At 33.4% G+C, this 23137-nt stretch overlaps 2 protein-coding genes and 1 long non-coding RNA gene across 3 annotated transcripts; 2 read left to right on the forward strand and 1 right to left on the reverse strand.

Annotated features, from left to right (window-relative positions):
* The first annotated feature begins 1209 nt into the window (after positions 1–1209).
* On the forward strand, positions 1210–2628 carry LOC132053822 (uncharacterized). The gene has a single exon (XM_059445922.1). It carries the CDS (start codon positions 1210–1212, stop codon positions 2626–2628), a length of 1419 nt encoding a protein of 472 aa, XP_059301905.1.
* Positions 2629–9263: 6635 nt separating this feature from the next.
* LOC132054465 (uncharacterized) lies at positions 9264–14739 on the reverse strand. The gene is made up of 2 exons (XR_009414305.1): positions 14229–14739; positions 9264–9558 (listed from the first exon to the last, which is right to left on the reverse strand). It is a non-coding gene; the product is annotated as an uncharacterized LOC132054465 (long non-coding RNA).
* Positions 14740–21277: 6538 nt separating this feature from the next.
* LOC132054466 (ethylene-responsive transcription factor ERF017-like) lies at positions 21278–22400 on the forward strand. Its single transcript, XM_059446468.1, has one exon. It carries the CDS (start codon positions 21344–21346, stop codon positions 22088–22090), a length of 747 nt encoding a protein of 248 aa, XP_059302451.1. The 5' UTR covers positions 21278–21343; the 3' UTR covers positions 22091–22400.
* The last annotated feature ends 737 nt before the right edge of the window (positions 22401–23137 follow it).

Genomic DNA, 23137 nt, shown 5'->3' on the forward strand with positions numbered 1-23137 from the left:
AAGAAAGTCTAAATTCTTTTTTTTTTTTTTTTTTGGAAATTCCAAACTTAAATTATGTAGTATCAAATGTATTGATGTATCTCTGCTACCTCCCCGATCACCCGTAGCGGAACACTATCTATTAAGACTTGAGTTTCGTATTTTTATTTAGCTAAAACTTTTAATAATGATTTTTTAAAAATACTGTAATACAAAATTCTAGCACTGCTCCAATAGTCCAACTGACTTTAAAATATAACCTCGAATTATGTATAAATCGCCGTTGAATAATATTCAATTTTTGTTTTTGAGCATTATTATCAAATAGGAGCAGCTCTGGCTGAATATTTTATATATCGTGAACGACACACTTTAATCATTTATGATGATTCCTCCAAATATGCGCAAGCTTATCGCCAAATGTCTCTTCTATTACGAAGACTGCCCGATCGTGAAGCTTATCTAGGGGATGTTTTTTATTTGCATTCACACCTTTTGGAAAGAGCCAATCACGTCTTTTACTTTGCAATTAACGAAAAGAGCTAAGTATAAAGTATTCCTCCATTCACTTTTCCTTGTCTTAACTTTGCATCCCCCTTAAGAATTCATTAAAGAAGTATGTAGTTTACTATAATACCCATATTAATTGATGTATAATCACAATAGATTTGTAAAATGAGTAATTAATATTAAAGGTAAAATAAGATTATTGTTTTATATTTCTCTTAATATGGTAAAGTGGACAAGTAAAAATAAAATTTATTTTAATATAGTGGACAAGTAAAAGTAAACAGATAGAGTAAATATTAAAGTTAAAAGTTGTCAATTTGGTATAATATTTTAGTTTAAGGGGGAATTTGTATAACAATTTACAAAAAAGGAGAAGAAAGAAAAAGGAGAGTGGGAAAACAGAGGATTGAATTCGAAAAAACAAAAAGAAAACACGCTGGTCAATTTGGAAAGAAGCCAAATAGTACACAACGGCGGCAAAGAGCGAGAAAGATATATATATATATATATTTGAAGAAGCAAAGTAAAAAGAAATCCATTCTCTCTAGAAGAAAGAAAGCACAATTTATTTATTTTTTTGCCTCTACTGATTCACACTCATTTTGTCAATTATCACGTTTAAACGATTGAATTGTTAAATTTGAATAGTTTCAAGTCTTTGAATTATTAATAGTTGTTTTAATAAGATGAATTTCCATATTCTAGGAAGTTACTGCCTAGATGGATATTCCAGAAGATCATAGTGACACCAATGTCAATCATTCTTCTCTTTTGAACTTATCAAATGACAAACACTCTGAGAAAGCTAAAAGTGAGTATCGAATTCTCTTAAATGCTTTAATTGATGTAGCGGGGTTCGTCTTGAAACAAGGATTGCCATTTATAGCTGATGAGGAGAGAAAATGTTTGGGAATAGAAGGTAATTTTGAAGCGTTCTTGCAATGGTACGGGGATCACGTTGTTCCTGATGTGGGAAGAGTTATGTTAGAAAATGCTCAAATGCATCAAACCATGATTGCCCCGAGTGTCCAGAAAGACATTGTGAATGCTTGTGCAAAGGAAACAATTAAAACCATTGTTAAGGACTTAAACGGAGATTATTTTGGAATATTAGTTGGTAAGTCGGAGGGTGCTTGTGATGAGGAACAAATGACAATTGTTTTACGCTATGTTGCCAAAAAGGGTATTGTGATTGAACGTTTCATTGGTATTATCAATGTCACTGATAAATCTGCACAATCATTGAAAGAAACAATAGATTCTTTGCTTATGAGTTACTCACTGAGTCCATCCAAGACACGTGGACAAGGTTATAATGGAGATACTAACATGGAGAGAGAGATCAATAATGATCTTAAGACTCTGATTTTACAAGATAACCGGTCTTCACATTGCACTCATTGCTTTGCCCAACCACTACATTTGACACTTGTAGCTGCTGCTGTTGCTAAAAGGGAATGTGGTGTTGATCGATTCTTTGGTATACTCACGTTTGTGTTGAAGGTTATAGGAGTTTCTTTTGAGAGCCAAGATTTTTCACAAGAAAAACAATTTGAAAAATTGGAAGAACTGCTTAAGTTTGGTAAAGTTCTTACTAAAGCTCTTGCTGCGCGACACTTTAATCAGAAGTATGAGCTTGAGAGATCAGGTGATGTTGCTTTGGAATCTCATTTCAAAACTTTACTTAGCTTCGTTACTATATTTTCATCAGTTGTTCATGTTTTAGAAGTTATTGCAAGTGATGGTTTCACTTCTGAGAGAATATGGGCAGATGATCTTCTTGATGACTTACAATCATTTGAGTTTGTTTTTATTCTACACATGATGTTGAAAGTACTGTCGGTCACAGAGGAATTGAATGTAGTTTTACAAAGAAAAGATCAAACGTCAAAGAGACAATTTGAAATGATGAGAGATGGTGAATGGGAACATTTGATGGATGATGTCTCTTCATTCTGTATCAAACATGATATTTTGATTACTAAAATGCATGATCTCTATGTTTTACCTGGAAAGGGGAAGCCTAAGGTGTCTACCGTCACATATTCACATCACTATCGCGTGGAAGTTTTTGATGCTGTTATTGATTCACAATTGAAGGAGCTTGACAAGTGTTTTGATAAAGTGAATCATGACTAACTCCTTGGTATGGCTAGTTTGAGCCCAGTAAATTCTTTTGCTAATTATGACGAGGACAAGATAATGAGATTAGCTAACTATTATCCAAGTGAATTTGGTGACAACAAGCTTCAAGAACTCAGTTGCCAGCTTGATAATTACATTGTTTATATGCGACAATGTGACGATAGGTTCTCAAACTTGAAGGGACTTGGTGATCTTTCTAAGATGTTGGTTGCAAAAAAGTTGGATTTAACATGGCCACTTGTTTATTTGCTTTTGAAGTTGACTTTGATTCTTCCCGTTGCCGGTGCAAGTGTGGAACGATCTTTCTTTTGGGTGAGAAACAAAAAAAATGAGATGCGCAAAAAAGTTGTTGAAGATTTTTTCAATGATTATTTAGTCTGTCACATCGAAAATGGTGTATTTGAAAGTGTACCAAATGCTGCTATTGTTAATCAGTTTCATAGTATGGACTCTCGTCGAGAACAATGAAGTAGGCTGTAATTTCTGTAATGATGTTGTTGACAGCGATATGCTATTGTTCCATAACTATTTTGGTTACTTTTATATATATAGATGACTAGATGATTTAAGATAACAAATACTGTGCTCATATCAGTGGCTTGCCAAACTGAAAGCTTTTCTGGCAAGTGGTTTGGGGAAGATAGCACTATCCTTAGTTTTAGTTTTGGCTTCATTGTTTTCTGGTTGTAGTAGTTGGACCGGTGAAGGGCCAAATATACCCATATATCCTGTACCATGGGAAAAGGGCCAAATATTTCCTGCCGTAAACCTATTGCCGTAATCTTTTTAAATATATTCCTCATCCGTTAAAGTTATTTAAGGTGAACATCTAATCCGATATGGCATTGATATTTGATTAAGTAGATATAACGTAGCATGCCACCTCAGCACTCCTAACCTATTTTACCCTTCCCTTTATTTATTCTTCCACTACTAAAATTTCCTTTCCCGCCGCCCATTACTTAAAAATCTCTACTTTCCCACTAATTTTCCACTAAATGTCGGTAAAAAAACCTAAATAGTAATATTTTCACACGAAAAATTTAAAAGTTTCCCAGCATTTCAATCAAAATTTGTTTCCACCATGCTTTTTTCAGTGAGCTTGTTTGCTGGGGATGAGGTGAAAAAATCATATTTTATAGCACAGATTTTCCATTAAATGTCGATGGAAAAACCTCTATTTCTAGTAGCAATCACATTGCCACCGTATCACCAATATCTTCTATGGTACAATTTGCTTCTGCCTCAACAAAAACTGCACCTTCCCACTGCAGTCCGCTATAAGTTTCATTTTCAGGCTGACTGTCAATCTCCCTGCTAGTGGATAATAGTGAACAAGAACCTTTGACAAAGCTTCCATAATCTTTTCAACAACATTCTCATTCTCTTTTTCTTCTGATTTGAAACAGTAAATTGTTCGGACCGGCACGCCGATGCAATAGCTTTTAATTAATTAATTTATTTATTTTAGTAAAAAAGGTAGGTTACAGAGACCACGTAAGATTAATGTTGAAATTCTTTAAAAAAAAAAAAAAACGTAAGCAATAATAGTGGCAATGATGGTGGAGGGGAAGAAAATTTTAATGGTGGAAAAACAAATAGAGAAAAATGATAAAATGGGTTAGTGGTGCTGAGATGGCATGTCCACGTGACATCCACCTCATCAAATGTCAGTATCACATACGATTAGATCTCCACCTTGATAATTTTAACGGATGAAGAATATATTTGAACCAATAATTTAATGAAAGGGATATATTTGAACTTAAAGTGTAACGAGAGATATATTTGGGTGGGTCTTTTCCGACAGTACATCGGTATATTTGGCCCTTTTCCGTAGTTGGGTGGACTACCCTCTCTACCTGCTTTCAAAAAAAATGAGCACCTCTCTTTTTGGTCTTTTTCTTTTCCCACATATTTTTCTTTTATTTTATGGTGAATCTGTTTAGTGATCTCATTTTTATTAACTTTTTTAGGAGTCGTTTGAACATGATTTGAAATTATGATGATTTAAAGTTGAAGTTTTGTTTGGATATGCATTTTGAATTATTAAGTTATATTTTTTCTTATAAACATAAAAACTTCACAAGTTGTGAAAACTATCAAAATTTTCCTAATTCTTATACAATCTTACCAAATGAGTAACAAAATTAATACACTACTAGAAGGCCTTTCTAGAAAAGACAACATCAATTAATCAAACTTTAATTAAATAAAATGAAAAATTTAACATGAGTTGTAGTGTAACTACTCTTTAATATAATCCTCGCACATGGTTGGTAAGCGTAAATTTGTTATAAATATACTACCATCTTGTAAATTTTTTAATATTTAATATAAATGGTTTGTAAACATGATTAGTAACTATATCTACTAGTTTATGAATTTATTTTTACAAAATATAAATTTATGAGTCAAATTTGTATTTAAAAAATTCGAAATCATGATTTAGAATCTCAAATTATGTCTTTTTAGATGATTTAAGATTTCATCTCTCATGAGATGAAATCGCATTTCCAAATGCTAATGAGATAAAATTGCATATCCAACCGCCTACTTAGACTTTCGCTCCACGCCAAATCATGCATATTAACTTCCAATGAACTTGCTCTCTGCATCATCAAGATTCAATAAGACAATCCTTTTTTGCCTTTTCCTTACACAGGCATCATATATGTAAAGCTGGTGGCACTTTTAGTCCTATAGGCTGTAAGGCAGAATACTTAAATTGACCCATGCATTTGTATCAGATTTTAAAGTTGACCCCTCAATTCTTGCTTCCTTCATTTTAATAACTTTACTTGACAAAATTAATATTCCATCCGTCTCAAAATATTTGTAGTTTTTTTATTTTACACGCCCTTAAGAAATGTATTAATTAGGAAGGTATTTTTCTTACTTTACACTTATTTATGTCTAAGTTATAATTTCTCTCCATTTAAATGTTTATTCTATTTATGTGTCATCTCCATTAATGACAAAATTCTATAAAGGCTAAAATGGAAAAAAATTAATTAATTATGCCTCAAACTCCTAAAACGATAAATAATTTGAGACAACTATTTTTAATAACCGTGATAAATATTTGAGACGGAGGAAGTATTAATGAGCACCTTTAATCGTGGACCATGCTTATGTCACATTGGCGCAACTGATGGGGGCTAAAGCACACACTAATTATTAGGGGTGTACATGGACCGGGATCAAACCAATTGAGTTAGGTTTTTAAATTTATAAACCAAATCAAACCAGTAAAATTTTGATTTTTTAACCTCGAGTTTTCTCAGGTTTTTCCGGAAAAGTCTTCATACAAAACATATTTTTACTTCAAATATTTCTTTAGTCCTAGTAAGATACAACTATATAATTAAGGTGTTCCTTATTCAAATATTCAACCAAAAAGACGATAAAATCGGTTAAAATAAATATTGCTAATTAATAAGTCACAAAGAAAATGATCATAATCTAAAATACTAGTCATGCTAAAATAAGAACGGCTAATAAGTATTAATTATGTGACAAAGAAAAAAATTAAGTTATGTATTTTCACTTTCTAAACCAATTATGTAAAAATAAAGAACAGATATCCAACATTATTATCATTCTTAATGGTAGAATTGAATTTCTTTTGTTAGCATTAGTGTTGAGTTGATTCTGGTTAGGACTTTATTTGTGTTACTAACATCCATGGGATATAAAACTTATTGGCATTCAAAATTCTAAGTTCAAGCTTAAAATAATATGATTAAAGACAAAAAACTACGAAATAATTTAAGAAATATGTATAAATTACATTACAAATAATTATTTTAAAAATTCAATACATGTAATGTCGGGTTGGTTTGGTTCGGTTAGATTTGACTTTTTTTACCTAAAACCAAATCATACCAATTATGATCGATTTTTCTTCCAACACCAAACCAAATCAAATCAAATCAAACCACTAGTCAAATTTTTTTCTCGATTTATCGATTTGGTAAAGTTTATCGGTTTTCTGTATACCCCTACTGATTAGGCAAATAAAGTGCGTGAATAATATATTTGATTTTAGAAAAATACTAAAATGAAAAAAATATTGAAGTGACAAGATAAAGTAAAAAATAAAAAAGGAAAAGCCACCCCCCTGGAGGAAGGAGACCGATTAAAGGGAAGGATGAAGGTGGAGAAATATTATGAAGGAGAGGAAAAGAAGGCGGTCTCAGGACGGAGCAGGGTGGCGGAAAATGGTGATTAAGATTCCAGCGGTGCCATGGTGTAAAGGTGAAATTTTTTTGGAGTTACACATGTGTTTGGTGTGGAGCAAAATAATTTTTCAAAAAATATATCTCGATTTTTTCATGTTTGATTTTTCAGAATATTTTGAATAACATTTAAAAAAATACAAATTTCTTAAAAGTTCGAAAATGACTTTCAAAAAAAAATTCCTTACTGTCCTCCTACCAACGCTCCAGTAATCCCCAACCCCCGCATCCCACTCACCCTGCAACCCCCAACCACTCACCCCTAACATCCCAACCTAGCTCCCTCACCCTTAACCCCCACCCCCTATTCCCAGCTCTCCCTACCCCTGCCTAACCCCCAACATCCCCCACCCGCGCACCCCTAACTCTAGCACCCTCAATTCCCCAACACTCCCCCTCCCCACCCTCCCCTCATCCCCTTCCATCTCCATCCACCTATCTCCACCCTTATAGTGTTGCCTAAAAAATATACACATATTTTTAAAATAATATTTTCTGCTTACTTATTGAACATAAAAAAGTAAGTAAAAGAATCACCTTATACTATTGGAAAACATTTTCTTCATACCAAATACACTTGAAGTGAATGGGGTTGTTCTATGTCGTTCAAAAAGGCGGAGTTAAGACTTTATGTGCGTTTCAGGAGAAGGTGGAATTTCTTTATGAGTTGTTATGCAGCTGAGAAGGGGACGGTGGAAGAAGATGAAGGTGGACAGCGAAAAAATGGATAGTAATTAGAAGGTTTACAAAGAGTGGTATTCAGAAATTACACGAGTCAAGTAATAGAAAGCCCTATTTTTGAAGTGTCACTCATATTATGGTGATTGGCTTTTTATTTTTTATAAGCTTATCATCATTGACCATGGTGATCGACAAATACTCTCAGTCGGAGGTGTTTATTAGTACTCATTTTATCCGGTTAAAGTGACTAAATGAAAAATAAAAAATAAAAAAAACGAGAGTCTGAGCGCTGATTTTAAATTTAGGCGCATTTGGATGAAGCTTAAAAAAAGAACAAAAAAAAAAAAAAAAAAAAAAAATGGGTAGCCCAACTTTTTTTTTTTTTTTATTTTCGTTTTTTTTTTAGAAAAATGTTTAAACCAAACGCCGATCAATTTTTTTTTTTAGCGCGGAAAGACAACATATGTTCAAGCCACCAAACACTCAAAAAAACTGAAAAAAGCTTATAAGCTGTTTTCAACAACTTATAAGCCAATCCAAACGGGCTCTTAGATATTTTGCCTAATTGAAATGACTGTCTCATTCTCAGCTCAGGAATGGATAACCAATGAGGTCAAGGGTATGGAATAAGCATTATATAATAGAAACAAAAGCATACCAGCTGAGACAGACAAGGACGGAGATCATGATGTAGGAGGTACGATCTTACATTTTGTGGGGTAACTTATGCATACTAAGTAATTGGCCATATAAATAAAAAACTTTTTCACTTTTTTTTTGAAATTTTGGAGTTGAAATTGTGTTTGGCCATAATTTTTGTTGAAATGTACTTGTTTTGGTTGTGAAAATAAGTGAAAAACTTAAAAAATAAATTTTTCTTATTTTTCAAATTCTAAATACAACTTCAAGTTGCATTTAAAATTTTTATGACCAAACACTAATTTTTGAAAAAAGTGAAAAAAAAATTCCCGAAAAAGTAAATAGTTCGTATGGCGGGTCCTAAATCAAACCAAGTTGTAGCAAACCCTATTAAGCAACTAACGGCAAGAATTAAGACAGTTTATCATAAAGTAAAAAGTAAATAAGAGAGAGATGGGATGGGGTAGAAGGAGAGAAAAGCTTAACTAGAAAAACAACGGCCAATCAAGAACTTGTACTTCTGCTATTGGTGCTATAATAATGCCATCCATCACCAATTTCAACCAAAAGAACTAACGGAAATCCCATAACATATTGAAAATAGTTTTAAATTTCCCCCTTTTCACTTATTGGATCCCAAAAATATCCCTCCTTTCACCTATTGAATCCTAATTACCCTCTATGATTAAAAATAGGGCATTTTACATAAATAGCAAACATTTGGGGTTTAATCAAGCTGCATAGCTAATGTTTCAATATTTACGTTCTGTAGCAAATAAGCCCAGCTCCCACATGTGTATTCAATTTTCTTTTTTTAGCTGTATTCATGAATACAATAATTTTTTTTCCACTGTATTCATAAAATAACTATCTGTATTCATAAATTGGCTTGTTGTATTCATGAATACAACGAGTAAAAACTGAATACATATACACCAATAATTACACCAATACATCATATTTTCCGGTATGTATACAACAGATATAGACGAAAAATACAGTATAAAACATTCATACACCAAAAAATTAACAAATATGCCATATTTTCCGGTATGTATACAACAAATACAGGCGAAAAATACTGTATACAACATAGATACACCAACAAATTAACAAAAATGCCATATTTTTCGGTATGTATACAACAAATACAAACGAAAAATTTGTATACACGGTAAATATACAACAAATACAGCGAAAATCTAGACTTTTTCCAGATCTGATCGGAAAATATTTTTCGGTATGTATACAACAAATACAAGCGAAAAATATTGTATACACGGTAAATATACAACAAATACAGCGAAAATCTAGACTTTTTCCAGATCTGACCGGAAAAAAATTCCAGCGAATACAACGACGACTATTGACACCCGATTTTGTCTCGCCCTTTTCCAAAATATTTATTTGCAAATAGTTATGCATACTTTACCACAATTATTTGCTTTCTATTATTATTATTACTATTATTATTATTATTATTGTTATTATTAATATTATTATCATAATTATTATTTTTTATTATTATTACTATTATATTTATTATTATTATTATTATTATTATTATTATTGTTATTTTATCATGCTGCGAGCACTTAATATTATAGTTATTAATATTATTATAATCGCCATCTTATTATTATTATTATTATTATTATTATTATTATTATTATTACTATTATTATTGTTATTATCATTAATATTATTTATTATTGTTATTATTATTATTATTATTATTATTATTATTATTATTATTTATTATTATTATTATTTTTCATCATACTGCGAGCACCCAATATTATAATCGCGATGGTCGTTTTTAACATTTCTATTTACTGTCTTATGTAAAACGCATCGCACTTATTTTATACAATTAGACAATAGCAGTTACTTACTTTTAAGCCTTATAAACATTATCGCGCAACTATTATTGTAGCTGCTACTAACTATATTTTGCATTGCATAATTTATTCACTTAAGCACTTGTTAATATGTAATTTATTAAAGGATGTCTAAATCCCTATGTGAAACCCACGAAATTAGAGAAAAGGCAGTCCATTTTTAGGCCCAACCGAGAACCCCATTTCATCAGCCCACATTTTTTACACTTCAGCCGAGCCCAATCAGCTGCGACCCGGCCCACCTTTCCCTTTAATTCGTTAGGGTTCTTTTCAATTCTCCTCAGCCGCACCTTTGTCTTCTTCTCTCCTTTCCACTTCCATGAAAGACTCTTTCTCTCCTTCAATCTTCAGTAGTTTGTCACGCCATATTGGGCAAGTCTGGTACCCTTTTCGTATCCCGCCATCTCAAAGGCTGAGATGTTGCTTTCTCCCCTATTTCAACGATTCTAGTCAACACAAAGGGCCAAAAACAGCTCTGAAATTTCTGAGAAAAGATCGACGTTTCAGAGCTGGGATTTGATTTCAAACAGCCTTTTGATTTTCGTTTTGGAGCCAAAAGTTTGAAATTCGAAAAACCCTAATCTTAGGCTATAAATACCAAGTTTGAGAACCATTTTGAGGGGAGGTTTTGGGAACGGCGAAATCTGATCCTTAAAAAATATAGTTATAGTTTTACAAAAAAAAAAAAAAAAAGAGGGCAAAAAAAATCAGTCAAGAAATCCCTCTATTTTCATTTTTTGGTTTGAGACCTGGGTTAATCCAAGCGGATTCGGGTTCGTCAATTTCGAGTATAGATCCGTGACCTGAAAATCCCGCATTCGCTGCACATAAAAAAGGTAAACCTTCTTCCTTCCCTTATTTTAATGTATTATCGATGTTTTGGTATTTAGTTTAATTTATGCTTATGTGTTAGTTAATATCCGTATTCATGTTAGTTTAGTTTAGCTTAATTTATCATAGTTTAGTTAGTTAATCTAGTGTATTATAAATCAGTTTAGATAATCATGTGGTTAGTTTTGAGAAGCCACAAGATAATCCTGTTCATTCACCTGATCATAGGTTAGATTGCATTAAATTAGTTAGTTATGGTAAAACACATATTAAGTAGATTTTGTTCATGTTTATGAATCTGGACTGGTCTAAATAGGGTTTGAATCTTGTTTGTTGTACACCCATTGACCTGTTCATATGATTAGGGGGCTACTATACCTTTTATGTCCATATCTATACACATAACCATGTGAAATAAATCTGTTAGCTATCTTTAACTAGTATGTGTTCATTGTTGGACTTAAGACTGATATAGGCCTAATCCGAACAAGAGCATTTTGTTTGGCCATGTGTTATAGTGTTATGAGTTTGTTTCTAGAACATCTGTGCTTATCTAATGTTTACTTAAGGGATTTCAGTCTAACACAGCTTCAATGTAGTCTCTTATGTTTGTTTATCTTTTGTTTCGACCATTTGATGACTTATATGTTCCTTTAAAAGTTCTTGCGTTTCATGCTTAAGTATGTGATTGGATATGGACTATTAATAGCAATATAGTTGTATGAATGAGTAGGTATGTTTGTTTGAGGCCTTGAGTTGTTTGTTCAGATCCAATGGGCCAACTGTATGCCCCTTTGCTATCACTGCCCTACATTTATTCATCTCTTGCCCATTCGACAGTTTCTATGTAACTTTGTTGCTTTTTCATGATCCTGTAATAACATTATTCTTGGATTTTGTTTGTTTCAATATGAGATGTTGGTATCTTGGTCTGAGTCTGTGACTATTGGTTTGAGAAGCTAAAATGATGTTGAGTCTGTGTTAACTCATCATATGGGAATCATTTCTACTCTGTCCTTCATAGTTATGTTGAAACTGCTATTGTGGCCGAATCACCTAGCTTAAAGTTTCATCTATTTAAAATAAGATCTAAAGATGTATATTAGGATTATGCATGACGAAACTTGTCTTCTCTCTTTTAAGGTCATTAGGGACTAGAAGAATGTGTTAACTGAGTATTTGTTTCTTGTTGTAATGCCTGTCTAAGCAAGATTAAGGTGGAAATGGTTGGTAGATAGTGAAGGTTTGAGAAACTAATCAGTTCTTTTATCACTTTAGCATAAAATAGGCCAAAGCAGTTCATCTAGTAAAGAATAAGAATGTTTCAACTCTATGGTTTCCCCTAACTGTCATATTGTGGAATTAATGCAAAAATATATGCTAGTTTGAATGTTGATGTGTTCAGCTCGTTTGTTTGTGTGTTTCTGTTGGAGTACCCTTGGAAATGCTTGATATTGTACTCTCAAATTGTCACATTTGCATAAGTTACTGCTGCCACATTTGCCCATATTGAGCTGCAGTTGTTCTACTGTATATCACCGCACTTTTGCGTCTATTTTGGGCTGAAACAGTAGTCTGCTCTTTGGCTATTTCCCAGCTCTCAATTTGAACCATGGACCTTTGCAATCTTGGCCATTTTGTTGCCCTACTCTGATGCATATTGTAGCTACATTTAGCCTGATGTTGCTCCATTATTGATGTTGCATTTGGCCATAGATAATTGCCTATTTGCAAGGCCACTGCCACTGAATGTTTCTGCTGCATTTTTGGGCATTATGACTGCCATATAGGGCTCTTAGAAGGGCTGCACCTTGGTTGTCGTATTATCTGGTATTTGTTGTGGTTTTGAGCCCAATTTAGATAGCTTTGAAGCTCCTTAGCTGCCGCTGTTGGAGGTTGTCTGACATCTTTGTTTCGAAACCATTGCTGGTGTATTTTTGCTCAATTTGGAGGCCATTACTGCTACTTTGCTTAGCCTATCGCTGCATATTTGGCTTTGGCATTTGTTGTCTTGAAACTGTTCTAGAGTAGCCTGCCAGTACTTCTTATATTTTGCTCAAAAATTGAACAAACTGCTTATTAAATCTGTTTCATTTCCTAATCCTTTTCACCCTTTTTTTTGCATGTACACTTCGGAGCAAAATGGAGTCTTTATAAAGACTCTCACCATCTGAGCAGTCTCACTTTGAGATTAAGCCGCCGCTAGCCATCGAATGTGCATCTCCATTTTATTCACTCATTCCGCTCCCTCAAGCAAATCTGATAAAAAAAAAGGAAAATCGAGAATTCGCATTCACTTCATCATTAATGCTTCCCCTCTCTCGAAAATATCTAGACTAACGCAAAACAAGGGGAGAAGATGGGAATGATTGCTATAGTTGTTTTCTTCCTGGCGTATGCTTAATTGATTGTTTTGTGTGTGTGATGATTTCTTTTATTAGACATAGAATATTGAAACCTTAGAGGGGATAATTGGGGTATTATTTCAACGAACCAGAAAGTAGCTTTTACATAGCCATAATCTATTTTCACTCTTTTGAGCAATGGAATTTAGATTCTCATGAATCCGAAAGAGTTTTTTAAATATAGCTATTGACATTAATAGAGTCTTCAAGTTTGACAAATCATATATTATTTCGTTGGCAACTTAGCATTTTTGACTAGTGCATTTTAAATCTTAAGTTAGTCACGGCACTCTTTTTCTCATTTTTCTAAAACCAATCACGGTATTCTTTTTAGTTTCTGTATTTTTTTAGTTTTGGTTTTTCAAATAAAATGTCTTCAAGCATTTTAAAACTCATGATTAAGTAGACAGCAAATCTTCTTTAAATCTAATCCACTTTTCAGGTTTGACAAGAATACATATATTATTTCGTTTGCAATTTAGCACTCTTCAATTTTGCACTTTTGATCACTATATTTTAAATCTTGGGTTAGTTAATCACGATACTCTTTTCTCATTTTCTAAACTATTTTGGCGCTAAATTATAATAAGTATTCATAATCTTTTAGTAATATATATTAATTAATTAACCTAAGTTTAACCGGTCAACCATTCTTAATGGATCTTAAAGGGTGCCTAACCCCTTCCCTTTAGGATAATCAGAGCCCTTACCTAGAATTTATTAGGTTCGTAAGACCTTAAAAATGGAGTTTAATTTAGTAATATTTAGTTAATAATTAGGTGTCCTAATTCACCGTTAAAACAAATTAGGTGGCGACTCCTTAAATAAAATAATATAGGAATCACCAATATGTTGTACTCCGCTTTGACCCGGTCTAAATGGGGTATAACAACAACATTTTTTTTCCGACGTAGATCTGAGTTTTTTCTTCTTCTCTGGCATAGATCTGAGGTTCTTTTCCGGCGTGCCCTCATCGGCATTTTGAATTCTTCGTGGTGGGGACGGCGGAGATTGGAGGGACTTCGTCGGAGCTTCGCCGACCAGCGGATCCGTCATAGATCTGGTTTTTTTTTCCTTTTTGCCTCCGGAGAAGAAAGGAAAAAAGGGTACGACCGGAGAAGAAAGGGAAAAGGGGAAGGGGCTGGCAGTGACGGTGGTGAAGGGGCGCGGCAATCGCCGGAGCTCCGGCGGCGGCGGTGGCCGGCGGCGGAGCAGTGGGGAGAAGAGGGGGGAGAGAGATGTGAGAGATGGGTTGGAAGTGAATAGTGGGATGAGTATTCTATTTTGTGTGTGTATATATATATATAGTTACTAAATGATATTAATACACAAATATTTGCTATGAGAAGTAATTAAATTAAACTATAGCTACTAAATGTTAATACCCACTATATGTTTGTTATGTCATGTAGTTATTCCTAAATTTATTCCTTCTTTAAAAGTAATTATCAAATGACATATGCGAAAAGAGAGTTGATGAACCCTTTGTGCCCGTAATTCCACCCCTAAATTTTAGCACAGACCGAGGGGCGAATTCATTCGAACCTTATATCCTTTAACTATCTAGTTGCTCTATAGATCTATCCTTCTGTGTTTTCCTTACAATTTCTCCCTTCTTAAAACAGTAAAGTACTGTCAATTAGCACATGGAATTCTAATACCTAATATTAGTACCAGTTGAATGTCTTCTGACCAACTTTTAATGTAGTAAATTGAAAGCATATCCAATCTAATCGAAGACAACAACCAAAATACGAGTCTGAATAAATTTATCTTGTAATTCAGCTAAACGTATTTAGAATATGTTTGCAAGTAAAATTTATTATCTTCTGACATAAATTTTCGTAATGTTAATAGTAATTAACATGAGATATACGACCGAAGCACGTTTTCAGTGGATAGTCAAACAAAAAGTTTAAACACCAATTTTAGGTAATTTTTTACTCTTTAGGCAATTTATATTTTCTCTCTATCACATGAGTATTAATGTGGGAATTATACTGAGATTTTAATGTGAAAATTATGACAAGAGGAGTAAATCATACGAGATTATTTAGTGATATCCAATTCGCAGATTGTTATTCCACTTTGAATGTGGCATCAAAATAATATCAAAATCGTACGTTTAACTAATATCAAGGTTTCTTATACCGGAAACAAAGATTCAACCAAACATGGGATTAAGAAAACCCCACATTCTATCCAAGGACTATTTTTCTTACCTTAATATTAGTTGGTTCGTCAACAAGTTATACCGAGTTATAAAGCAAAAATTATAATACTGGAATTAAATAATAATAAAATTCTTTAATGGATATACTTTTATAGTAAATGTAATAAAAGCTATATCATGCTTGAATAATTCATATCCAAATTAAATGACTTATCTTGGAATTGAGGGTTAGTTCACTTGGTGAGCTCGTTAAAAACTTATCTGTACCATATGTTTAGTGCAAGACATATGTCCTTGCACATATTTATTACTTAACCATGTTTAAGTGGTGTGGATGCTTACTTTGCTTTTAATTAATTGTTGATGTTAAATTATTTAGTTTGGTCAGGGGCGTATCTAGCATAGTAAGAGGGGGTTCAATTGAACCCCTAATTTTGATGCAACAAATATTTACCGTGTTGTAGGTGGAGGGTTCGAATTCATTAGTAGCACTAGATGACGAAAGCCCGTGCTAGCACGGACCCAACAAAAATTGAGTGTATTTTTAGTAAATTTTTATTACATAAAGATAATAATAATTCAATTAATCCAAATTATCAGTATATTATTTACCCTCTCCCTTATATGACTTTCATGGGTTGGTTCTCCGGTGGAAAGATTTGAAATATTTTCTCCCATCAAATTTCATGTTATCACCTCTTTATATCTGACAATGTTGAAAATGGCTTTCATGTGTTAGCATTTGTTATTGCCCTGTATTTCTTTTCAAGTATAGACTAACTTATACATATCTTAATCGTTGCAAACATAAATGAGAATGTCGCATAGTCTGACTCCCTAGTGCATATGCTTTGTCTTTTTAATGTTATTCTTCAGTATTTGTTTGAGGAGTCTGCGTCTAAAATTAATGCATTTTCATTCTTAGCTAAATCTTTAGGTTTTAACTCTTTCAATGCTTTTGACTTTTATAACTTCATTACTGTTTTTTTTCGTTCACTCTAAATCCTTATTTTCTCCTAATTTTTCTTCTGTAAAGTTTCACTAAGCGTAGCTTACTACTTTATCAACTTATTATTAGGATTTAACTGTCTTAAAAAAAAATCGTCTCTTTTTTTATATATTATTAAGGAATTTATCTATTATAAATTAAAAAAATTATCATAATAGAATTCATATATATGTATCCTATCGTTGTAAAAAAGGTCCATGCCAATAACAAATACATTAATTTGCGCAAGAATCACATTGTATTTTTTTCATCCCAACTATTGAAAAATGCTACTAACCATTTCAATATTTCATATTAGTATTATGGGCCTAATTCATTACATTTTTCACAAATTGTCGAATAAAAGTATGTCTAGCTTTCAGATAAGATATATACATTGTACAATATATAAGGCTTTAAGTTTGTAGGCTATTTTATTGTTAATGAAATTTTTTCTATGGGGTCATTTAAAAGTGGATTGAATTCTTATTTGCTCCAGAAAATGATCATCTAAATTGAATAAGGTGATCCTTGTCAACTTTTTCTTAGTCCTCATTTATTTGCACTTAATGGAAGTCTGATTCTGAATGGCTTACACTTAAGCCATTAAGTTCATTTATTTACAATAAGATTTAAGCATTTATTTAATTTGATTAGGTTTTAATTATTAAGATCTTGAATAAACTCTTAATAACATAAAATCTTATTTTACACGATTGAGATTTTGATCTGGCTATTTTTGGTACTTTTGACAAATGAAAAAATTCACTAATAGAAGAAAAAATTAATTGATTTACACAATTTTTGGTTAATTGTATTTTAAATTATTTTTAAGTTCATAAAATTAATACTACCAAAAGGGAAACGGAAAAGGGCCATATATACCCCTATACTATGGGATATTGTTGAAATGCACCCTCCGTTATACTTTTTAGCCATTCGTGCCCCTGCCGTCTGGGTAACTTTTAAATATACCCCTTGTTTGACGGAGGGGACACGTGGAGAGCTTTGGGAGGCTAATCCATGTTCTTTAATTTTATACCAGGTAAAACGTGTTTGACCCACCACCTGAATTAAAACCCACCCCAAATTAAAACCCACCCACTTGATTAAAAGCCCCACCCCCCTACACACTCTCCATAGCTCAACCTCCATAGCGCTCTCCATTGCTTCTTCTTCATCTCAAAAAACGTGAATTGTAAGCCCAAAAAAGGTAATTTTGTTCACTAAGTTGAATTTCTTTAACTGAGTTCAGCCCTCTTAAATTTTAATATTTAGGGTTAATATAAGTTTGTGAATCCATAGCTCCACCTCCATAGCCGCATCATATCTTCTTCTTCATCTCAAAAAACTTGACTGGTAAGCATTACAAAGGTAATTTTGTTCACTAAATTCAATTTCTTTAACTGAGTTGAGCCCTCTTAAATTCTAATATCTAGGGTTAATATAAGTCTGTGAATTTTAACGTCTTTCTTCAATTTTAAGGGTTTAGGAAATGTCGGAGGTTAATGTTTCGTCTGCGAGGACTTGCCATTCATGGAGCTGGTTCCTCGACAATTCACTTCAAAAACTCCTGTAAATCCCGGAAGGAAATTTGATAAGTCTGCTAATCGTGATGTAAGTTGTTTTTTTCGGTGGATAGATGTTGAAATGTATGTTTAAACATTAATTAATTTCATTTATTATTGGTAGAAATCATGCGGTTATTGGAAATGGGATAATGAAGATTTTCCCGATGGTGTGGTTATTGCAATTAACCAACTACAGTTAGAATTGGAAGCGGCAAAAGGATCGATCAATGTTTTGTTTATGACGTTGGATCAAGTGAAGATCAAAAGGGATGGTTTGAAGGATAAAGTGGAAGCTTGGGAGGCCATGAAAAACATTGAAGTTAATAAAGCTATGAAGTTGGAAGAGAAGGTGTTGAAGATAAAGATGTGTATTATAATGTTATGTGCGTTAATTGTTGGATTTGCATTTGCGGTGATGACAAAATGAAGCTCATTATTGTGTTTATATTTTAGTTTGAAGGTATATTAATAATGTTTAGTGTGACTAAATTGAAGTTTAGTTTTGAATGTGTAATGTGCATCTTTGATAGTGTTGAATGAAATTCATTGATCTTTAATGTCAAGTTACTCGTGCATATTAACTTGGACTATATTGTTGTGCAATTCGTTTAACTATATGCGGTTGTGTAGTTGTATATGGTTGTGTAGTTCTTCGAGTATATTGGTGCGTATTATTGGAGTATATTAGTGCCAAACTACCCAGAAATATAGTCCAAACTGCCCAGATTTTTTGCGTGCAAACTGGACATTTTTTGCCCAGAAATTTGACTCTATAGCTGGACAGTTTTGAGAAGAAATTAGGCCACTTTACTAAAATGGATACTAAGACAGAATACATACAATAGTAATAATGCACAATAATTGATCAAAAATAAAGGCAATTTAACTACTAAAACACCTTCAATAGATTAAGCAAACCAAACCATACATCAATTTCTTAAATAGAAAAGGCACAAGTAGACCTAATCTATGTCTATGATATCCTCCTTCATATGAACAATGAAGGTTAGGCGATCCTCAACATCACAGACGTGAAAACGCAACTTATATTAACCCTAAATATTAGAATTTAAGAGGGCTTAACTCAGTTAAAGAAATTGAATTTAGTGAACAAAATTACCTTTCTAATACTTACCGGTCACGTTTTTTTGAGATGAAGAAGAAGCTATGGAGGTGGAGCTATGAATTCACAAACTTATATTAACCCTAAAAATTAGAATTTAAGAGGGCTCAACTCAGTTAAAGAAATTGAATTTAGTGAAAAAATTACCTTTTTATGCTTACAATTCGCGTTTTTTGAGATGAAGAAGAAGCAAAGCTATGGAGAGAGTGTACGGGGGTGGGGTTTTAATTTTTTTTTTGGGGGGGGGGGGGGGGGATGATGGATGGTGGTTAATTCGGGTAGTGGGTCAAAACCTTTTTACCAGGTATAAAATTAAATAACATGGGTCAGCCTCTCAAAGCTCTCCACATGTCCCCTCCATCAAACAAGGGGTATATTTAAAAGTTACCCAGACGGCAGGGACACGAATGACTAAAAAGTATAACGGATGGTGGATTTCAACAATATCCCATAATAGAGGGTATATATGGCCCTTTTCCGAAAGGGAAAAGGCATCCGGCAAAAGCACAAACTTGGGGTTCACGTGAAAAAGCACAAGCTTGCATACGGAAAGTTATTGGGTGGGAGAGATAATAGATAAGCAAAAGACTAGAAAGACCTAATTGCCCACAATTTGGATCTAATGTCAAAGAAGCAGTCATATCGAGAGCAGGCAGCTCAACTGGCTCTTCTATAATAGTAGTAAAGTAAAGTAATGACATCTCTTTGCCCTCCCCAAATATAGGTAATAGAAATTTAAAAATATTTCATCTTCAGTTATCTCGCTTACTATTATAAGGGGTGAAAAATCTTTTTCTTCCGATTCGATCAAATAACCATGCAGAAATTCTAGTATAAAATATTCTATCATATGTTTAATTTCAAGATCTTTTTGCCACCTAAGGCCCCGTTTAAACATGATTTCATCTCATGAGATGAAATCATGTTTGGACATGCAATTTGGATTTCTTAAGGTGCAATTTTTTTTATAAACATAAAAACCCCACAAATTGTGAAAACCATAAAAAAAAATCAATTCTTATACAATCTTACCAAATGAGTAAATCATAGTTCATAATAAAATTAATACGCTACTAGAAGGCCTTTCTAAAAAATACAACATCATTTGATCAAACTTTAATTCAATAAAAAGAAAAATTTAACATGAATAGTAATGTAACTACTTTTTAATATAATCCTCCCACATGGTACGAACAATCTCTTCACGCCGAGCATGCATTTTCCGGTTGGTAAACATGATTGGTAAATATATATCTATTAACTTATGGATCTTTTTTTACAAAATATAAACATATGGGTTAAATTTTACATTTATATTTTTTGAAATCATGATTTCAAATCTCAAATCATGCCTTTTTGGATGATTTGGGATTTCATCTCATGAGATGAAATCAGAGATGAAATCGCATGTCCAAACGCTAATTTCATCTCATGATTTCATCTCATGAGATGAAATCGCATGTCCAAACGCCTACTAAATTTGTTATCTATCTTTAGGGTAGGATCTATGTTACTCGGACTCTTCAAAAATGGACACGGGTGCGTGTCGGATTCTCCAAAAGTAGTGCATTTTTGAAGGATCCGACACGGGTATGACACCATTTTTGAAGAGTCCGAGCAACATAGGGTAGGATTGACATAATTCTTGACTTATTGGCTTAAAATTACTTTTAGGAAAGGGTCTGAGGATAAATATAATATCCACGTGCTGTTAGCCTGGTTGATTAATTAGTTTATAATTTCAACTAAATCGAGTCTACTATTTTATATTTGTTAAAAAGTTAATACGCACGAGAACCTTAGAAGCTTACTTAATCCGAAAATTAATTGACTAAACCAAAAACCCCGTGTAAGCTGAGGGATGTGACGTCATTAAATATCTCACCATTTTAATTTGAATTTTAATTTCTTCCACCGAGCCATGAAACACATATGCACACTCTCTTTACGCTCATTTAGACTTAAAGCTTGAATTTCAAATGTCCACACGCTTCCCTCTGGACCATTCTTGCAAATTTGACATAAAGTCAACCCTAATACTTCCATTCCTTCATGTATATATATAAAATGTTTTTAATCATTTTCCCTCCAATGGTCTCTCCAGCTAAAATCTCTTTCTTGATCTGGGTCCACTGTAATATACCTCGTAAGCATCTATGGAAGGTCCAAGTCAGAAAAATGAGCAGAAATACAAAGGAGTCAGGTTGAGAAAATGGGGAAAATGGGTTTCTGAAGTGAGATTGCCTAATAGCCGTGAGAGGATATGGTTAGGCTCGTTCGATACGGCTGAGAAAGCTGCAAGGGCTTTTGATGCTGCGCAGTTCTGCCTCCGAGGGCCGAACGCGAAGTTTAACTTCCCAGATAGCCCGCCGAATATATCCGGCGGGCAAAGGCTTCGGCCCTCGGAGATACAGGCTGTTGCAGCTAGGTTTGCGAATAATTATGTTTACTCGCAGTCAGTTGTACAGGACGTACCACTACCATCGCATCATGGACATCAAGAGGGCAATATTATGGCAAATATTAATTCACACGTGATAAATATGGAGAAAGATGAAACGTCACTATCATCGACTACTTGTTGTGACGTACCACCAGTGGTCCAAATGGATGCCACTATTAATCCTGCTGATATGGACTGGGCTTTTTTTGATATGTTGGAGGATTATCCACATCTAACTAGCGGGCCTGGTGGGCCTACATCTGATTTTTTTTGTGGTCCATATTCTGGGACTAGTTTTGATTATGGATATTATCCGGGAGGACTGTCAAGTAATCTCTACTCACCACCACATTTCCCACAAAGAACAACTCCTAATTATGATGAACATGGCCATGATGATGATACGGGCAATGGTGGAGATGAACATTACTCTCAACAATCCTTCCTCTGGAACTTTTAACTAAAAATATACAAGTCCTACTACTAGTTATTGGTTAACCAGCATCATATATGGCAAATATTAGTAATTGCTATGCTTGCTTGTTTTTATCCATTGCTAAGTGATGGGTGGCTATATATATTAAGTGGGGATACGTAATGATCTTTTCCGGTTTTCTTATAGTAATTTTTTTGCTGGAAAGAAGAGATATATAAGCCTCGGTTTATAGATTCTGGGATCGATGTATTTTGCTTCGTTGCCTTTGCCAGCTATAAGCATGCATGTATCAGTATCTGTCTTAGATATAATGAATAAATTGTTGTTTTTCCAAGGGATTTTACATGTATAAGAAAGAAATTGTGAGGAGTCGGTATTAATCACCATGTTATCTTAAGCAGGTGTCAACATACTGTCAGGTTTCAACAGACTCGTTGATGGCCAAAATATAACTACTGAATGCATGGTAGTTATTTTGTCTCTTTGTCTAGTGTATTTGTCTGTTGTTTATATATACAAGGAGAGTAATTTATTATCTTCGTTGCATGGTATTCCAAATTTAATTTGATGCTTCTCAAGTTGCTCCTGTACGTGCATGTAAGTTATTATTAAATCTATGTCTTTGTGATTGTTTACGTCGAAAAGTGAGGAACTACGCACGTATTCTTGCTGGATGGTTTATATCGTCGTGCTTCAAGAAAAGACATGTTATAGTAAAGAAAATTGGTTGTTTATAATTATGTCTAGGTTAAGTTACTCGCTACATGGAGCTAACGTAAGTAATAAGTTTCTGCAATAAATTAACTATGACAGTAAACTTCCTCAATTTATCAATATAAACAGTTTCTGATTAAATTAATTTGAACTGTTTTTGTGTAACAAACTAAGTGATCAACCGTCGATTATTATCTTTTTTGTGGTATGCGTTAAAGAGATGTTGGACCTCAGGGCTAAGATAATAAGTGTGGATTTCCTTTAACCAAGAATATCTAAGATCACTCCACCCAGCAGAATTTTGCAGGCAACTGCAACAAAAAACCCTCTCCGTATTTTTTTTTTTAAAATTACATA

The sequence above is a fragment of the Lycium ferocissimum genome, chromosome 4 (assembly GCF_029784015.1).
Source record: "Lycium ferocissimum isolate CSIRO_LF1 chromosome 4, AGI_CSIRO_Lferr_CH_V1, whole genome shotgun sequence".
Lineage (NCBI taxonomy): Eukaryota > Viridiplantae > Streptophyta > Magnoliopsida > Solanales > Solanaceae > Lycium > Lycium ferocissimum.

Excerpts from the sequence above, each read along its gene's own strand:
- LOC132053822 (XM_059445922.1), top strand. The coding sequence starts at position 1,210 with ATGGATATTCCAGAAGATCATAGTGACACCAATGTCAATCATTCTTCT.
- LOC132054466 (XM_059446468.1), top strand. The coding sequence starts at position 21,344 with ATGGAAGGTCCAAGTCAGAAAAATGAGCAGAAATACAAAGGAGTCAGG.